This window comes from Struthio camelus, chromosome 3 (assembly GCF_040807025.1).
Source record: "Struthio camelus isolate bStrCam1 chromosome 3, bStrCam1.hap1, whole genome shotgun sequence".
In the NCBI taxonomy this organism is placed as follows: Eukaryota; Metazoa; Chordata; class Aves; order Struthioniformes; family Struthionidae; genus Struthio; species Struthio camelus.
Window position 1 is genome coordinate 115,271,762 of NC_090944.1, and position 18,241 is coordinate 115,290,002.

Here is an 18,241-nt window from a genome sequence, read left to right on the forward strand (position 1 = left end):
ATTTTCCACGAAGACATGGGGGGTCTTTTTCCTGGGGGGAACACCACCTCAGCAAGGTAAGACTGCACTGAAACTAAAACTGTGTTAAACTGCCTTATTACCTTATACTTCAACCTCTTCTGAGTCTTCTGTTATTTATTCTTTTTGCCTTATGAAGTAATGAACCTATACTTCATTTTTCACTTAATTCTGAAGTATTAATAGAACCTTTTCCTGCTGCTTTTATGATCTTTACTTCTAAAACTCATTTTGCTTCATAGCCTTTCTGACTTTGTCATTGTATTCTTCTGGTGTTTCTTTACACTCATCCTTAATCCTGGGGACTTTTCACACTTTTTATATGATTTCTCATCTGCAGTACTAATAAGGGGAAATTTGTTTAAGAACTGATACAAATTATTTCATTTCTCTTTATGTAACTTATGTAACAAGTATATAATTCTGGATATTCTTACACAAAACGTTCACATAAATGTGCAAAAACCCTTTGGATCTTGTACAGTCTTGTCAACCTGAATGAAAAGTATTTTCTCTTCAGTTCTGTGTTCTTTGCCTTTTACCTTCACTGAACCTGTAGCTGTGTGTTCATGTAGTATGGTATTGCTATTATGTAAAAATGTTTTTTGTGCTAATGCATGTACATACAAACCTGTGTCTTTAAAATACACTTTCCATCTAAAATCCACAATTCATTTGCTGTGGAGCTGTTTTTCTCCATTTCTTAGATGAAAACAAAGTAATCATCATAAATAGTTCATTGTATCTGGAGTCACTAATGCCATTAACTTAAACTAATGTGGTTATGCCTGTGATGCTGTTCAAGGTACGTGCACACAAACTTTTGCCTTCCAACAGTATCAGTAGGTAAGCCTTTTCTAGACATTGCATGAGGTTTCTGTAATTGATACATTCCTTAGGAACTGAAGTACAGAGCCAGAGAAGTTTTATTCCTGTTTCTTCCAGTTCTGGCAGTCTTAGTATCTGCATCTATAGAAGGGGTTAGAGTCAGTCTTTTCTTAGTCAAATGATGTGAGATTGAATAAATGCAAACCGTAAAGAATATAGAATACTGGTTATGTGAAATTTCTGTATCTTTTAAAGCAGACAAATCTTTTTGTTAGAAAAAGACTTTATAGTTCTAACTCCTACTAAGTTTTGTATGGCAACTTCCAAAGTGCTATTTTGCCATGGGTTTCAAAAGGAATGGAATTAGTCTGATATGAATTTTTTTTTTTTTTAGAAAATTCTTATTTTGAATATTTTTCTGATGACATAATGATGCCATTCTTTCACTTTTTCTTTATATTTGTAAATGGCATAGCTGGTTTAGGTATATAAAACATGACACTTTTAGGAAATTTACATCTTTAGAAGGCAAGGGAGGTGACGTCTTTATCTAAATAAGAAAAGCATTCAGATAATATTCTCAGTAAATATTCTCAGATTCAGTCAAAGAGTACTTGGTTTATTTATCCAAGCTGAGTAAGGGCTTGCTTGCTAACATGCTAAATTTGCGTCTGCACTTCATGGGTTAGCATGCGTACAGTCTATAGGACTATTGTTAGGCATTGTGTCTAAAGTGAGAACTGATAACTAAAAGGTAAGAAGTAATAAGCAATAGCTTTTTACAAGCTAATTCACTCTAAGTCATCGTGCGAGCACTCCTCAATCTGTTTCAGTACAAAGTCGGACAGTTTAGGTAATATCAGCTCCCGGACTGCCTGAAACCTGTCTGTTTGACTTTGTGTCAAAGCAGAAAATGAGCATACCTTCAGGGGCAACTGAGAGATGCTTTAAGAAGCTGCTGCATCTTAGCTGAGGACAGATTTTTTTTTTCTCCGAAGTGGATTAGCAGTGTTGATAGGATGAAGTAGGCGGATTTCCATAGCTGCTGAAGCTGGGGAGCAGTTCCTAGGCAGGTTGCTGGTGTTGCTGCTCCGGTGAGAACACCAGCACGCGTGCCCCAGTGAGAGTGGTGGCTGCTGCATGGGGAGGCTCGAGCGTGCCCTGGCCACCAGTTGCGTTGTCTGTGCGGTCGGGCACCAAGCCGTGCTGGGAGCTCACGGCCAGAGCCAGGCAGCAACAGTCAACCTCAAGGGAATTTTGTCCCTGCAGGAGGTTTGAACTTGGGCTACATTTGGACATGGGCCATGTTCTCAGGTACTGGAATTGAGGCCCGTTACTCCAGCTACGGAAGTAGGTGGATGTCTTCAGCCCAGCATTTATAGTGACTCGCTGGTGTTAATTGTCTTGTGATGTGAGAAGGGACAAGCAAGTTTCCTGCTCCTGTTTTTTTTTTGTAGTTTGCCATGGCTTAGGTGTGAGACAAGGATCTGAACTCTGTTGAGCTTTGTAAACAGGAAATTATTACCTGCTTGAGAGAAGGGCAATTGGAGTAATTTATTTTATTTGTTATAAAATGTCAACAGGTTTATGTTTGAGGGTGGAACACCAAAAAGGCTCTTGAAACTTTGGATGTTTTCTTATGCTGTCTTCTATCAGCTAGTATAACTCAATAAAAACTGCCTGATGGCAGGATGACAACTACTATTAGGGAAAATGCTTCTGGGGTCTATTCCAAGGTCAGGTGTTTATTGCTACTATACTTGAATGCGTAGATTTCTAATGTATCAGGCAATGCATAAGAGAGAGATGCGTTTATGGGAAACCATTCAAAATTAACTGTATTTCCATAATTTAAAATTCAATCAAAAAGACAAACTTGGCATTTATGGATGAGTTTTTTGGTGGAAAGGAAAAAAAGCTAGTGACGTTGTGAGGGTTTAAGAGTGTTGTGAAACTGTATTCAAATGAATAATTCAGACCTTTGGAGAATACATTCACAACTGCAAATTGCAAACACACAGGGAAAAAACACAGATAAGTGGTCTAAACATGGAATCAAGCAAAAGAAATACCAAAACCATTTCATAAAGCAAGATAAAATTATGGAACTAGTTATTAATATTTTTAATGAAAAATGGTCCTGTCTGATGTGAAGACCTTCTGGGCCAGGCGATATAAATGCATTCTAAAGCAGAGTCTGAAGAGGGGCTGAAAAATAATTTTGGGGACAGGGTTGGAGAGAAGTGGGTAGAGGAAAGAAAGGAGAGAGATAGTGAGGACAAAATGGAAATTAGTATAGTATCTACTAGCTGTAATATTTTTTCAGTCTCTAGAAAATGTAAGCAACTGAAGGTTGCAGAATGTGAGAGGCATGATGTGACAATTAAGAATGTCTTGGACTACAAGTGAGATTTGCACTGTTTGGTCAAAGAAAACAATTTGATATGTCCTGATTCTTAATGGATAACTCAAGCAGAATTCCCATTCATCTAGGAATTTCAAGAAAGCTTGATAATTAGTCTGAATTACAAAGCCTGAATCTTTCTCCATCCCAGATTTAAACTAGAAGAGCTTCATTATCTGCAGTGGATGTCTATTAAGTGAATTCATTTAATACATTCCTAATTATCGTCAGTCTGCAGGTGCAGTTGCTCTAGATTTACATAGAGAGTTGTGGCAGTTGCTCACAGAAGTGAATTACACAATTTACAGAAATAAGAACAGGCAATTTATGTGCTTGCATAAGAACCAAATGATCAAAAATGGCTTAAATAAAGAGAACTGATCATCTGAAAGTGTTTTCCTAGACATGCACACCAGGAAAATGTTTTCACTTGGAAAGAAAAAGAAGGAGCCAAGCAATCAAAACAGAATTAGAGCAGAAACACATGGTATATGGAAAATCTCTCCTGATAATTTATACTCTTAGATCACAGTGTCAGGCTTGTTTTGAACATCTGTGATACTTTGTATGATTCCAATAACTTCTTCCTTATTTTTGACTTAAAATTCCTGATGCTTAGTTTTATGTGGGATAGATTCTTGTTGCTTCTTCAATGGCAACATTTGAATGTTTGTTTTTCACAGAGAGACAGAAAGCTGGATCAAAAATCTGTATCACTTCAAACACTAAGTGGGAGCATAGGAACATTGTGGATCAGAACTGTTACATAAAATGGCAATTGCTTTCAGCAAAGTTGGGATCCTTTACTTTGAACACACAGAAATAAAAAATTGTCTCTAATTTACAGAGCTCCTTACACTAATGCATGTTAGCAAATAACGGGTAGTTATAGCAATAGTTTTGCTACAAGACAGATTTTCCTATAAAATGTAAAATATCTACATCTTCACTTTAGCTGTTCAAAAGCTTAGCTGTCACATTCTTGGTAAGTATAGTCTTACAGTTAATCAGAAATACTGTCAGGGTCTTGTTTTATTTCGCCTTTGTCAGTTGCAATTCACATTTCCAGCTCTTCACTGCAAACAAAAGGTCAAGAAATCAAAGAAAAAAGCCTGGGGTTTGAAAATATTTCCTTGACTTTAGATATCAGGGCTTTAAGCAAAATATTAAATATTTTAGAGCTCCTAGTGGAAAGTTGTGAGAGATAGTTATGTGAAACTGTGGAAGTATCTACCACAGTGACTCAGATAAAGCACATCTCCATAATAAGAGGTCTTATGAGGTTTTTTCATTAAAAAATGAAATCATATCGCTGGCCATAAGCACTGTAATTGCTTTAATGCTGTCACATAGGGGTCTGTTACCAGATACTGGGCCCATCTTACCAACCTGTGAAATGAAAAACATTCCCTTTCGATTGAATAAGAGTGGGATTGAGTTCCCTGCAACACATCCTTCAGATGAAGTGTTTTTAGATGGCTTTCTCTTTGTCTAGAGGAGTTCATCAATTGGCCATAAAAGATACAGAATTATAAGTAGTGAATCAGAAATCAAGTATGCAGAAACGTCTGGCTGCAAGTCAGAGTCCCAGGGGTCAAACCAGATTTTCCTTTACTGAACATAACATTCTTTTGTTTGCAGATAGATGTCTATATTTGCAAGTGGATTATAACACAATATTTAACAGATATAATTACACTCATTATCCTAAAAAAGCCTATATATTCAAATATTTAATATTATATATCAGAAATTACAGAATAAGATTATATGACTGTTATATCACTTCATTACTTAAAGTAGTATTATGTGGCTGCATTTTATTAGGTGTCAATTATGACAATTACATTTTCACAAGTATTTTAACAGAGAGACCAGTTTCTGCAGGTTCAGCATAGTCTAACATTGAAACAGCTCACTGTTTAAACTGTAGGTGAACAGGAACAACTGTATAGTGTAAGATTCCTATGTGATATGACTTTCCAGAATATGGAATAACTGTATGACCTATATATATTTTTCAGAGGAATTTAAGAAAAATAAAAGCAGAGTATGCCTCAGATCGCTGACATTTGAACTTGGCATCTGTGTGCAACTGAAATAACTAAGAGTTCTTTTTAAAAATGTATAATTGAAATAATCATAGTATCATGACCCATGAGGAAGAAGAATGAATAGGGGAGATATCAAGCATTACATTTAAAAAAGGTTACAGAAGATAAAGTCAAATACTGTAAAGATCCTGGTACTCTATCTCTCTCTTAATCAATGACCATTGACAGAGCTGAGAAAAGATGCCTAAAAGCTTGGTTTGTGACTACTACTTAGGAATCTCATAAATTAAAAAATAAATTGTAGCAATGTAAGTCTTCCTTGTTTAAAGAATGGAGCGCATGATATACTTTGATGCACACCTGACTCTAAAGTGTAGTGGGAATCGTTCAGCAGCAGTGAGACCGCATGCTGCATCTGCATGTCACGTGAATGATACTAAAGAAAGGAAGAATTAATGGGAACACTGATTTTGATCTATTCATTCATAGTAGAGAAGCTGTGGTCTTTTAAAGCCTTCTGGAACTTTTGAGATACACTTATCCAATCTTTTAAAGGACTCGTGGTAATTTTGGTTCAGGTTTTTAAGTGTTTTCTAACCTGTTCAATCAGCTGTCATTTGTAAAGTGCTTTGAAGATGTAAAACATGATGTAAATTCCATGTATCATAACTAATAACTCATTGGTTTACTTCTATATGTACATTGAGTATTTTGGACAGGAAATACAGAAACAGAACATATATGCACTTCAGAAGAGAATACCTTATGACGAAATGACTTCTTCAGAAGACTACTTAGAGAGAGCCATAAAGGAAAAGCTTTATCTAAGAACAAAAGCATGGTGACTTCTGAATATTACATCACCAAATGAGGAACCCACAAGCAAGACATAATTTCTACTGTAAGTACCACTATTATAGACAAATACTCACTATTATTTAATATGCTTGAACTTTACAATTTGTCATCAGTTTTCATGGCTTGAGATGGTGGACTAGAATGTAAAATTACATTAGTTGATTAACTGAGAGAAAATGCCTCAATTACGTACACATCAGTTTCAAATAAAAATGTCTTAATTTAGTTAACTGCCTTTCTTGTGAAACGTTGACCTCGTATAAAGGTCTCATTTAATCACAAAGCACATGTATTTAGCTAAGATTTTCTATATCTGGATGACATAATTTACATAAAATTCATCAGTTATCTGGTATGTTACTGCTGAGAATCCTTATTTGGGAAGTTGAAGATGTCCTTAACTTTGATCTGACCACAGATATCACTGTGCATATTGATTTACAATTACATATAGCAATGCAATGATTAATCTGGAGCCTGGGGATTGGGAAACTGTTAAGTAATCTGATCTTTATTGAGTCAATCACTTAACACATACCTTCACTTAAACACATTAGTGTGAATAGTCTTACTGTCATCAAATATTAGAGACGCTTCTGTTTTTCTTTGGGAATTACCAACAGTTATGTAGATTTTGACTGGAAAGTTTTCGCAGGCCCTAAAGGAAAATCACAGCCAAAATCTGAGAAAGAAAAAACTACTACTCTAGTGCTTAGACTGCGTGAGATAGGAAAATCTTTTTTCAGAGCTCAGCTCTGCTTGATTCAGACTAGAGGCTTGGACCTTAGGTTTCTGAATCAGAAGTGAGTCTTCCAGCCACCACAGAATCATCTATTTTGGGTTTAGAATATTTCTTTTTGCTTTTGTGGGCATTTTTTTTTGTTCTATTTTGTCTCTTTTTGTGCAAGACTTTAGAAAATCTCTCCCTCTTTCCAATGTGATGTATGAGTAGTTCTTGTTTGAGGGCACGGAAATTTTCTGCTGCTACTTCGTTGTCTGTAGTCCTTATTGAGCATAAGGCTAAACATAATCTTGAGTAATTTTGTTGGTTTGGAGATAAATTACGTATCACCTTCACAACGGAACTTTTAGTGCTATGTGATGGAACTCTATTCTTTAATACAATTCTGTTGTTTACAGAGTTATCTTTCTGCTTTGGATCACTGTTTACTGTTTAACATTTCTGAAATTGTGCTAAAATTTATCTTTATTCTGAATGCTTAATTATGCTCAAATTATGCCATCCAAAATACTTAACACTTTTTATTGAAGTGTCACGTTTTCTTCAATTAATTAAATCCTTTGTCATGTATTCCTTTTACTGTTTTAAGTCATGTAATATGGATGTAAATGTTCAGAGTGGAATTACTGATTAAAAAGCCCAGCCTACAGTGATTTCTCCTTGTTTTACTTTCTTTCCTTCTTTACCCTCTCAGAATATCAGTGATTACATACTTTCCTGTAATATTATTTTAACACTGCTTTCTGAAACAACATCAAAGGCTTTAGATAATCTGTCAGCTGTTAGCTCTGTAGCTGAACAATGAGTAGTTTTGACTCTTTAGGAAACTAACAGACTCAAACATTTAATTTTAAATATTGGAATCAACAGAAAACCACCAATTTTTATCAACTTTTATCCCTTGGTCTAAAGAGTCTGGAAAGTGACTGAGGTAAGTTGTACAGAGGTACCAATGTCGCTGAAGCACCCGAATGCACAGGAAGTGTGGCAGCTGTTCCACAGCCTGCAGCAACACTACAAACTGTCCATGACAAGTGAAGAATACATTTGTAAAGTTAGAAGGACACCTTAGGCCGGCAGAACATAATTACTTAACTAGTATCTAAGTAAAGCCTCAGGATGACCTGGGAAGGAAGATGTTGCTGGCTGTGAGTAGGGTGCTAGGCTATAAATGTTCTTAGAATATTTACTACACTGATTAACCTGCAGTGCAGTCATAATTTGAAATGATAGAACAATAAAGAGAAAAATGTACACTCTCAGTAGTTTTCAACGCAGTAATGAACCATAATGGAACAGAGCCATCATGCTATATTATACAATCTGGATTTTACAAAATGTATGAATATAACTTCAGTGAAAATATTTGCTGTCTTTTGGGTGAAGTCTCACCAACGTTAGTATTTAAAAAAAAAGAACTTTTCAGAAGAAGGAAGTAGCTCCTTCAGTCCTCTCTGAAATAGAAGTTTCACACATGGACTTGGATTAACAGGATAAGGTCCTTCTCTGTATCTGTGGCATTAAATCTAAGGGGTATATTAGAGTATGTCTTAGAGGACCATTGGTGCACCACGTGTAAGAGGAAGGTAGAAGTGAATATTAGCCATGGGCTGTAGCCCCAAACCTTATCATATGAAAAATAAATTCTAATACTTAAGAGCCAACCAGAGCAGACAAGATTTACTTTGAAGAGTGCCTCTAATAGACTTCTAATCTGTATATCTTTAAGGTTATCGATCCTGTTTCCATGTTTGCAAGACAGGTGTTGCCAGGAAAGGCGTAATCTAAAATGAGAGAGGTCAGGTTAATAGCAGAAATAACAGAAAATCATAACAGCCTAATACCACAAACAGCACCTCAACTTCATTTTCTGAGGCTATTGGAGAGGCTGAAATGAAAGTCTATTAGCAGAGGAGAAAAGAGAAAGTAACATATTTCTGGTATTTCTGAATGCCTTAGAAATAGGTTTTATGTTTGAAAGTGAAGGAAAAGAAGTAGAAGGCTGTCCCAAAGCTGGCACCAGGTTTTTGACCAGCTGTCTGCTTTGCAAATATTTATGGTACTGCCTAGATCATACTGCTGCCAAATGGATGATCTTTATATTCTTGTAGCCTTTGTTGCATTATGCCACTGTTCTTCAAACTTTCTAAAGTGATTCAGATTAGCTAAGGAGCTGCATCAATAAATATAGCCAGGCATTTGCCAGCCCCCTACAGCTGTAAGGACTTAGTTTGCAGAGACTATTTAAATTTATGTATACTTAGCATGCATGCATTTTGTTTCTTCTGGCCTTTGGTGAGAATTCTACCGTGGTCAAGATTTTAAATTTGAAAGAGTACCAAGTGCAGGGCAGGGGTAAGCTGACAATTGGGAGAAGAGGATGAGGCAGGGACTGAAGAAGTGTGAGCAAAGAAAAAGATAGAAGTTAGTTCCTAGAATCTGTAAAGTGTGATGTCTAAAAGATAAACAGTACTGACTAAGCATGTGGGAAAAGCAGAGAGGCATCGTATCGAGGTGAAATAGATTTTTCATCTTGTCGTATTTTAATGTGATTGATTGCCATAAATGAAATAGTAGCTTAATTTCCTCATACATGTAACCACTTCCCCTCTTAGTTAATCTGTACTGAAAAGAGAGGATTTGCTTCCTACTTCCATTCTGGAAGAAAAGGGAGCTGGTCTATGCTGGCAGGCAAATTCATATAACATTCAACATGGTATAATGCTGAATCTTCAGTATGATGTGGTAAACCACAAAATAACATGAAGACAAATATCTTTTTTTGGCATCCTTCCACTGTATTATTTATTGCATCTTTCTTTATTTTTGTCTAATGGATAGGAAAAAATATGTGATTTAATGTAGGCTTGACCACTTATTAGCAATTTAGTGTTTTGGAACAATGCTTACTACATAGAACATTATAGTAAATACATAGAATTTTCCATGCGTGAGTTTTGAGTTAGTCAGAGATAACATATTGTTATGGAAATAGTCCAGCCCTAGGTTTCCGAGGAGCAGAGTCTCACATGCATCTAGCATCAAATTTAATTATTTATTTAAATGATGGTACAGCAAAGTAACAGCTCGAGCTGGGTGCCTCCGGGGATAGACCCCGAACAAAGAAATGTTGGGATAATTATACTCCTTACAGTCTTATTTCCCCGTCTGCCCGTGACAGTCTCTTCCAGTCTTCTTTACTGAACTGGTGGTCTCTTTCCTCTTGTTTGGTTCACATCTATATCCCGGGATGGTTGCTATGTTCCTGCTTCGCAGTGCCTTATCTTATCCGAAGGTTAACCGTTACCTCTCTCCATCGCATTCTGTATCTTTGAGGGCTGGTTCTAGCTGGTTTTGCAGTCACGTCCTCAGCAATGTCTCTCGAGCTCACGTACAATTCAGTCCTGCAGCCTGCAGGCTTCATCTACTTTAGGCATTAGTGCTAAGCTGGGCTAGAGCTAAATTAACTCCCTTTTCTAACGGTACCTTTCTTATGGGAGACCAGAGTGGGCTGGGAGAGGGATGTTCTACTTCATGCCGTGTTTCATAGAAAGATAAAATGCAGGTTAACAGCAAGAAATAATTCAGCAAATAGATTGTAGCCCAGGATTCCACAAGTCCAGCACACATTTGCACTTTTTTTTTCCTTCCTCCTCTTTTACATCCCCACGGGTTTAGGCCAAGATCCAAAAATTCTTTTCCCAGCGGTTCTCTCTGCACACTTTCACTGAAATAAAGCTCGGTATACTATCGTAATGGATAGAGTAGCTGGAAATGTCTCTTTGCAGGTGGACACTGATCTCCAGCTGTGCAAGTCATTTAATTTCTGTTGCTCAGTAGTTAGTGTATAAAATGGGATCATGATAGTGACACTTCCTTTCTCTTGCCTTTTTTCTCATTTATCTAGCTAAACTGCAAAGTCTCCATTGTTTCTCGATGCATATTTAAGAAGTATCGGAAATAAAAGGGCTTTTCAGCTAGTCAAGGCTGTCATGCGCTAATATTCAAAGACGGAGGCCTACAGGTAGATTAGAGAAAAACAAATTCAACAGCGTACTTCATTCTACACATCAGCCTTACCACTGCAGCTATGAATGAGAGTCTATGCCACTGTGTCCAAGCTGTGATCCTTGAGATACTTGTGGACCCTGAACTTTGGCGGTATTGCAAGAGCAGAAATGAGGGTGTGCTTGGTGGATGGGCAGGCAGCGCCGGTGGCCTTGGAGCCCAGCGGTACACTCATCCCAATCCTTCCCTGAAACAAGAGGGAGGCCCCAGGAAGCACTGTCCTTTCCCACCTGTGCCCTTCTCACAGAGCTCCTCCTCTTGCTTAACCTCTGATCAGTGACTTGTCTTCTTAGCTGTACGAAAATTTTGGTATCTGATTTGTAGGGTCAGGAGGTTTCGCTAACCAAGCTCTGTGCTAGGGCTGAAGTCACACCTCAGCAGGCATGAAGTGGCTTTATTTTCAAATTTCCTGATCCTGGACTGCTCTGGAGACGCTGATATTTCGGACTGTCCACTCCTAGTCAGCTTACATGGAATCTGTAAGGTCTCAGCAGGTTCTGGTTCCTGTCAATAAAAACAATCCCAAATGTTCAGTCAAAAGAATCCACTGTGATTTTTCTGAATAAGAACTGAGCAAAAATAGGGATGACTTTGAGTTTTGGCCTCCTGAAGCACTCCCACAATAGCAGTCTCCTAAATCAAAATCAGTGGCAAAAGTTGCAGAACCTCAGGCTGTCTTCATTGTTCAGCTTCTGTTTGTTAGTGTTTTGGGAGGAGATGGAGATCAGCTTTCTTTGGTCAATATTTATTCTATGAAAAGGCACTTAATGGATAAAGCAGGTAGCCCAAGTTTACCATAATTTCTGTAACTGATACGTGAAATGCTACTCTGCAACAGTGCAGGGTTATGCTGCTGCAACAAGGGGATTCAGTCATGAGACCCGTGGCTGAGAGCTGGCAGCGATGAAGCTCTGCAGCGCTAAAGGAAAGAAAAAGCCGTTTAGCGCTCAGCCTGCATGGATTGGGGAGGAATGGAGAGCAACCGGGTACTGATCCAGGCAAGAGACACAGTTCTCCAGCAGAGGGTACCTGGTGATAGAGCTTTCTACAGAGAACTCTTTATCTGTCACCTCTGTCCAACTAGATCAAAGTAACTGTAGCGCAGCTCTGTAACCTTCCATTCCTGTATCCGTCAAAGCTTTCCTTACTTACCTAAAGGGACTCAGAGAGAGAAAACTCTGACAGATTAGGTACTAGATTATAACTTCAATCCTTTTGCTAAAATGCAAATAATTCCTGTATTTACAGAACACAGTTAACAGTCAGATTTTTTTTTACAAAACTTTGGTAAAATCAGCTCTCCAAAAGGAAGAATATATTTAATTTTTTGAAATAAAGCCGTGGCACTGTAGGGACACTTCACTGACTAAGTAATCAATATTTTTTATTTTATTTTTTTTAAAAAGGGCTCATGTGGTTTATCTCTTATAAAACATTTTGAGACAGATGAAAATACTTTACATGCATTCTGGAAGAATGTGCATTCATAGATCTATAAAAACATTCTATTCTTAGGCATGAAAGCAGAATTCCTTTGGCAATCCATAATATTTTAAGCAGAAGCCTATTCTGACTACTACTTTTATTTCAGAAAAATGTGACATTAAAAACAAAACTCAGGATGTGCTAACCCACATGAGAGAGCAAAAGTATTAAAATGCCAACCAATGAGCTAGAAGCATCAAATTTTGCAAAATCTTAGTCAGAAATAGGTAGAAAGAGAATGAGTATGTTGTTATAACAAGCAAGCTTCATCTCTTTGTCCCATGACATCTAAAATGTTTTAGCTAATGCCTAAATTAAAATGAACGCATTTTCTCTACTATTCTGGGGTGGGTAGTAAATATCAAGCTGGACAGAGTATCTCTGCCTCTTCTTTCTTAAACTATGACTGAGACTGTAGACCTTAGCTCTTTTCCTGCATGAATAGTCTTGTTGTAGCAGATAACTGTGCTTGTGGCCGGCGGCCGGATAGTGGAGCTCGGAGGCAGCTTTTCAGTTTTAACTTTCGAGCCACATCTTTGATTCTGGCATGTGAAATGGATTTACCAACAAATAAACAGACAACAACAAGAAAAGTCTGGCTTGAAAGTCTGCTTCCAGTAGTCAGAAAACTATGTTCTAGAAATGTGTTGTTTATGTCACTGTTTGTAAGAGTGTGAGACCACAGCACTGGAAATGCTCCTGTGCAGGAAGGAATAAACAGGAAAAGGTGCCGCATGTGAGATGAGTGCATGCACTCTGCGTGTTTTGAGTAAAGATAGGGATATTTTTAAAGGAACTATTTTGATTTTAGCAGACAGTTCAATACATTTATAGATCCATGAACAGCACTTTTCCTCTGAATGAAAAAAACCTGAAATGTATTAAAAATTAACTATTATGAGGAATGAAGGGTGGTCTTCCTTACTGTAGGATTTTTATTCTTGGAATTAATAGCCAAAGGAATTGTGATTCCTAAAAATGAAATATATGGCACTGGAGTGATAGTCATCGAAAACTCCAAGTTTGATTTCTGAGTCAGATTAAAAGCTACTAACATCACTTGGAGTGTCTTCTTACTTCCATGGATTTTCGGGAAGACCAGTATATCCCATGTTAGTTATTTATCTTAACCTGACTCCTGTTAGCAGAAGAATGTCTGTTGCTGGTTACACAGAACAAAAAAAGCTGTCATTTCTTTTCAATGTTAAATGTGCATATGTAACAATTTAAAATCCTGAAATGTATTCTAATTTCTCTAATATTTATCCGGGTTAAAATGTTTGTCTCAGTCTTGTACCCTTTACAAGTTAGAATATTCACTTATTTAAAGGTTTGTTGGTGAAACTAACTGAATCAAAATACATAAACTTAATTAGGAAACATCTTTGTTTATTTCAGGATCAATTAAGACTGATTATAATACTTCTTTACTGATGATAAATATGGGGTGTGGAGAGAAGCTAAAAGAAGAATAACATTTTTTCCACAAAATGAATTAGGAGTTTTGAAAGTTGTTATACTGGAACAATGTATTGGACTCAGATAGATCAGCTAGGAAGTAATAGCTAGAAAGCAAACTACAGGAGCTTATAATCTCACTTTTTCCTGCTGCTTGATGAGCATATGAGTCTCCATAAATGAAATCAGTAGGATTCTATACAGGCATAACAATCCACTTAGAACTGATGGACAAATAGAAGAAAGACTGACAGCCGTATGTTCTGAGCCAAAATATGTTGCTTGTTTCTGTACTTTACATGGATCGAGCCTTGCACCAAAGCTGAAAAAAATTATTTTGGTTTCATATGTTCCTACTAAAAATGTTATTCGTAGGTTTTTAGGGGGAAAATGGTTTTGACTCCTTCTCTCCCTCCAAGATTTGAGGGTAGGCTGTATCATATTATAACCTGAGAGTCCATTAATAAAAAAAAGATCTTTCTTAACAGTCACTTGAACGATGGAGTGGTGGTTGCTGAACTGTTCTTTTGAAAACTCCTTGAGCTGCACAGTAATCACAGAACCTCCAGATTTATTTTCCTTTATGCTGTGGAGAAATGCCTGCTACTTTGTTGTTTTGTTTTCATCATATTCCAAACCAGAAATGTATCATTGTCCAAAAATGTGGTGGCAGATAATTGAGAGAAGCAAGTGAAAGGTCAAATCTTTTGCAAACTGGTAAAACCACATAACTTAAATTTAAAAAGAAACCACAGTATATGATCAGAGATAAACAAGTTATGGGTTGTAGTATAATTTATAAAATAAAGAACATTATCATTAAGGGCTCCTAGAACTGTAGCACTGATGAATAAGGCAAAATTCCCATTGACTTGTCTTCAGATGTGTGCAGGGTTCTTGTTTGGTCGAGGGAGGGGAATTTGTTTGGACTTTCTCTGTTTTATCTAATGCGCCTTTTTTTTCTTCCCACTCTTCACAAAAACACGTGTAGAAAAAAAGAACTCCTCAGTGGCAGATATGCCTACATATTGATTTTTTCTTGGTAATATTGCCATTATTCCCTCAAATAGCTCTTTCAATTTTGCCACCTACCTTTTACTTTACGTTTGCTTACAAAACAACTTAGTGCATTGCGTGCACTTTTGTACACACAGGAAAATTAGTAGAATGCTAAAGACGGTGCTGACACCACTCTCTCCTTTCTTAGACTTGTAATTTTACCTCCAAGAGGCTCTTAATAGGCTGCTCCAGGATCCTTTCAAAGTCTTGTTCCGACCCCACTCCTTGTTGATGAGGATAGCTGCAGAGATGTTACTGCAAAGCCAGAAGTGGTGGGAGGGATAGAGAGGCTGTACGAGGAGAACAGGAGTCCAGATTACATCCCTACCTATGACTGCTTGACCTGAGGCTATACAGCCTCAATACCTCTGAGAACCAAATCTTCAGCCCCTTTTTGGAGTCCTCTCACAATGTAAGTTAACAGGCCATGGTGGCTGTTGCGTACATGCTGAACCAATGCATATACTGAAGAGGCTTATCTTCAGCCTCACTGTTCCTATCACGTGGAGAAAGTGGAGTCTTGAACAGCTGGGTACACACTGGAATAACAGACTGTATTTAACTATTACAGTACCAGTACTTCCCGAACCACTGCTCTACAACTGTTTTGTAGAAAGGGCGACAGAGCAGCAGGACAGATCTGCAGGGTGCACATGTTGCCTTCTGAGTCTTGCACATATAGTCTGATCTCCCAAACAGATAAACATTTCCTCCCAAAGAAGTCCAGACAGCCAGAAGGTAAATACTGGAGCTGAGTGTTGCATTTTTAAAATCAATGAACTTGTATTATATAGTTGTTCTGAAGATGTGTTACTTCTAGCATAATCTTGGCTATTACTTGCAAAGAACCAAATCAAATATTGACACTGTATCCGCTACAAATTCATGGAGGAAGAGGTTTCTGTGTTTTGTTTCTTGAAGCCTTTTCTAGAATATTTTGGTGTTTCATATGAGACACTGACTACTTTCAACTCTCATTGTAGTTATTCTTCAACAAGGAATTTGAAAACCATTGATCAAGAAAAGCAGAAACATCACAGATGTAGAAATAATCCAGTCTGGGACTGAAGTGCACTGTGGAAAGCCTGTATAGCCCCTATTACTGTTTTTGCTATATATGCAGAAAAAAAACTCTTGAAAAGTGATACGTATCATTTTTGCTTTAATTTGGAATGTCCCTGTAAAAAATAAACTGTAGGAAACTGAAAGGGAAACCCTTCTAATGTATAAGTCATTTGGATTTGATGACCTTTGGAATGCAATTTCCTGTCAATAGAGCAGTCACAAGAAAATGGCAGAGAAGAGCCTCACTGAAGAGCTCTACTGATGTAGCTCAACCCTGCTGTAGTCGATATTTCAGAATATGAACTACTTTGTGTCCTCTGTCTCCTGAGCTACCAATGTCTCTGCTCATATTGTCAGCAATCATAGAGGCAAGACACTCAGAAGATATTGCACTCTGCAGCTCCTCATGTTCTTTGGATGTGCTACTTGGGGTTTAGTCCATTTTGAGACTGTGGCAGTTACCACCTAATGGGACAGCAATGGCATTATGGTGGTTCTGTGATTTAATAAGAAATGGCCAGCTCTTGGCTTGTTCAACAAAAGCTATTGAACCATAGCAGACGGTAACAGCACTTGTTCATGTCAAGGTTGGACGCAATTCTTGCAAAGTGTATATGACAAAAGTAACTTTAGAAAATTAAGGGTAAAACTCCATTGAAATCTATACTGAAACTCAGTGAAACTGCAGATATTTAACAGCTTTTCTTCATCGTTGCCTAGGCACTGCACATGAGCTGTGTTGCTATTCTCCTGTATAACAAGTGTTCTGGCGATCTTTTCTTTACCTGCTTAGAGCTGCTGTGAGGGCCTTGGTTCTCTCTCATTCTACATAAATGCAACCTAATATTAAAAAATCCAAAAGAAGCTGAAATATAGCCTGTGCCTTTCTACTAAAGTTAAAAAGATTAATTCAATGAAAACCTCAGAGCAATGATTTGGTAGGAACGCTATATTTCTGGTATTCTGAAAACACATATTAAAAATCATATCTGAAAAGCCTGTCCTTGATGAATACAAGTATAAAAAAACCTATTTTATCATAACTAAAACCTTCATCACAGAGAAGAAACTGTGTGTTACTGACCTTGCAAAAATATACATTCTTCTGGCCATTTGTATGCCTCATTCCATTAATCCTCATACAGACTGTAAGGAGGCTGGGATACCTGTATTCGAGAATCTGCTTCAGGTTTCTGTGTGTGTTTCTATTCAACTGTGATAAGTATCCAGCAGAAGAAAACATCACCATGAGGCTCTAACCTAAACTGCTATAGTAAGGTAAAAAGAAGGCACAAAGCTCGGGAATATAATTCTATATCGAAGTTTTCTGTAAGATGAGTTTAAGATGCTTTTGCTTCCGTGGAGAACTGGGTGCTTATGCAAAGAGAACATGTTCACAATGCAAACATGCTTAACGCTTACATAAATGTAAAGCCATGGAGTAGGGTGGCTTAAAAGGTCAAACTGAAAACTGGTGGATCTGTCTCCCAACAGAGATGTAATGACAGGAAAGAGAAATGTAACTATATGCAGGAAACACATCAGCAGGCTTTACAAAAGTGTTTGGGATTTCTAGTAAACCACAAGAAACGTTGCTTTTCCACTGCAGAAATCCTATTTTTAGCTCTGTGGGTGCAGAGCACCTTCTTTGGAAAGCACAAATATTTTTAAAGCTGTGGAGAGACAGGACTATAACAGGATTGTGGATGCCTCCAGCTATTTAATTTGAGAATGTGTTCAGTGAGCCAGCCTACATGACAAATCTCTAGACAGAAAACTGTCAGCCCTTAGGGAAAGGGTCTATTCTGGCAGAAGCTGGAAGTCTTCAGAAGTAAGAATGGGTGGAAGTCTGCTGTGATCTTTACTGAATCTCAAGCATCGTTCCCAAATTCTCCAATGAGGTAGGGGTTTGTCTAGGAACCTCTGTGCAGACTTGTCCAAAATGTACTCACTGATCCAGTGGACATTGTACAATTTTCATTTTAAACTAACCCTAAAATGCGCATCAGATCTGTTTTCCATAATCTATCAGAAAATTGTCAGGGTGGGAACTCATGTGTGCAGTTTGCTTTTACAAAGTTTATTCAACACTCCATATTGCCTTAGACACGCGCATCTTTTGTGCATGGATGTAATTATACCCTGTACTCTAGCTATGGATGTCTATTTGCATCACTGCAGAGTTAGCATATACTAATGGGG

At 37.5% G+C, this 18,241-nt stretch overlaps 1 protein-coding gene across 1 annotated transcript in view; it reads left to right on the forward strand.

The window, feature by feature from the left end:
- The window catches only part of KCNK2 (potassium two pore domain channel subfamily K member 2), a 131,545-nt gene that overhangs the window by 17,689 nt on the left and 95,615 nt on the right, over positions 1–18,241 (forward strand). The window contains exon 2 of the mRNA XM_009668996.2: positions 6,012–6,205. Coding sequence (XP_009667291.1) covers positions 6,172–6,205 — 34 coding nt within the window. The 5' untranslated portion in view covers positions 6,012–6,171. The remainder of the gene's footprint in view (positions 1–6,011; positions 6,206–18,241) is intronic.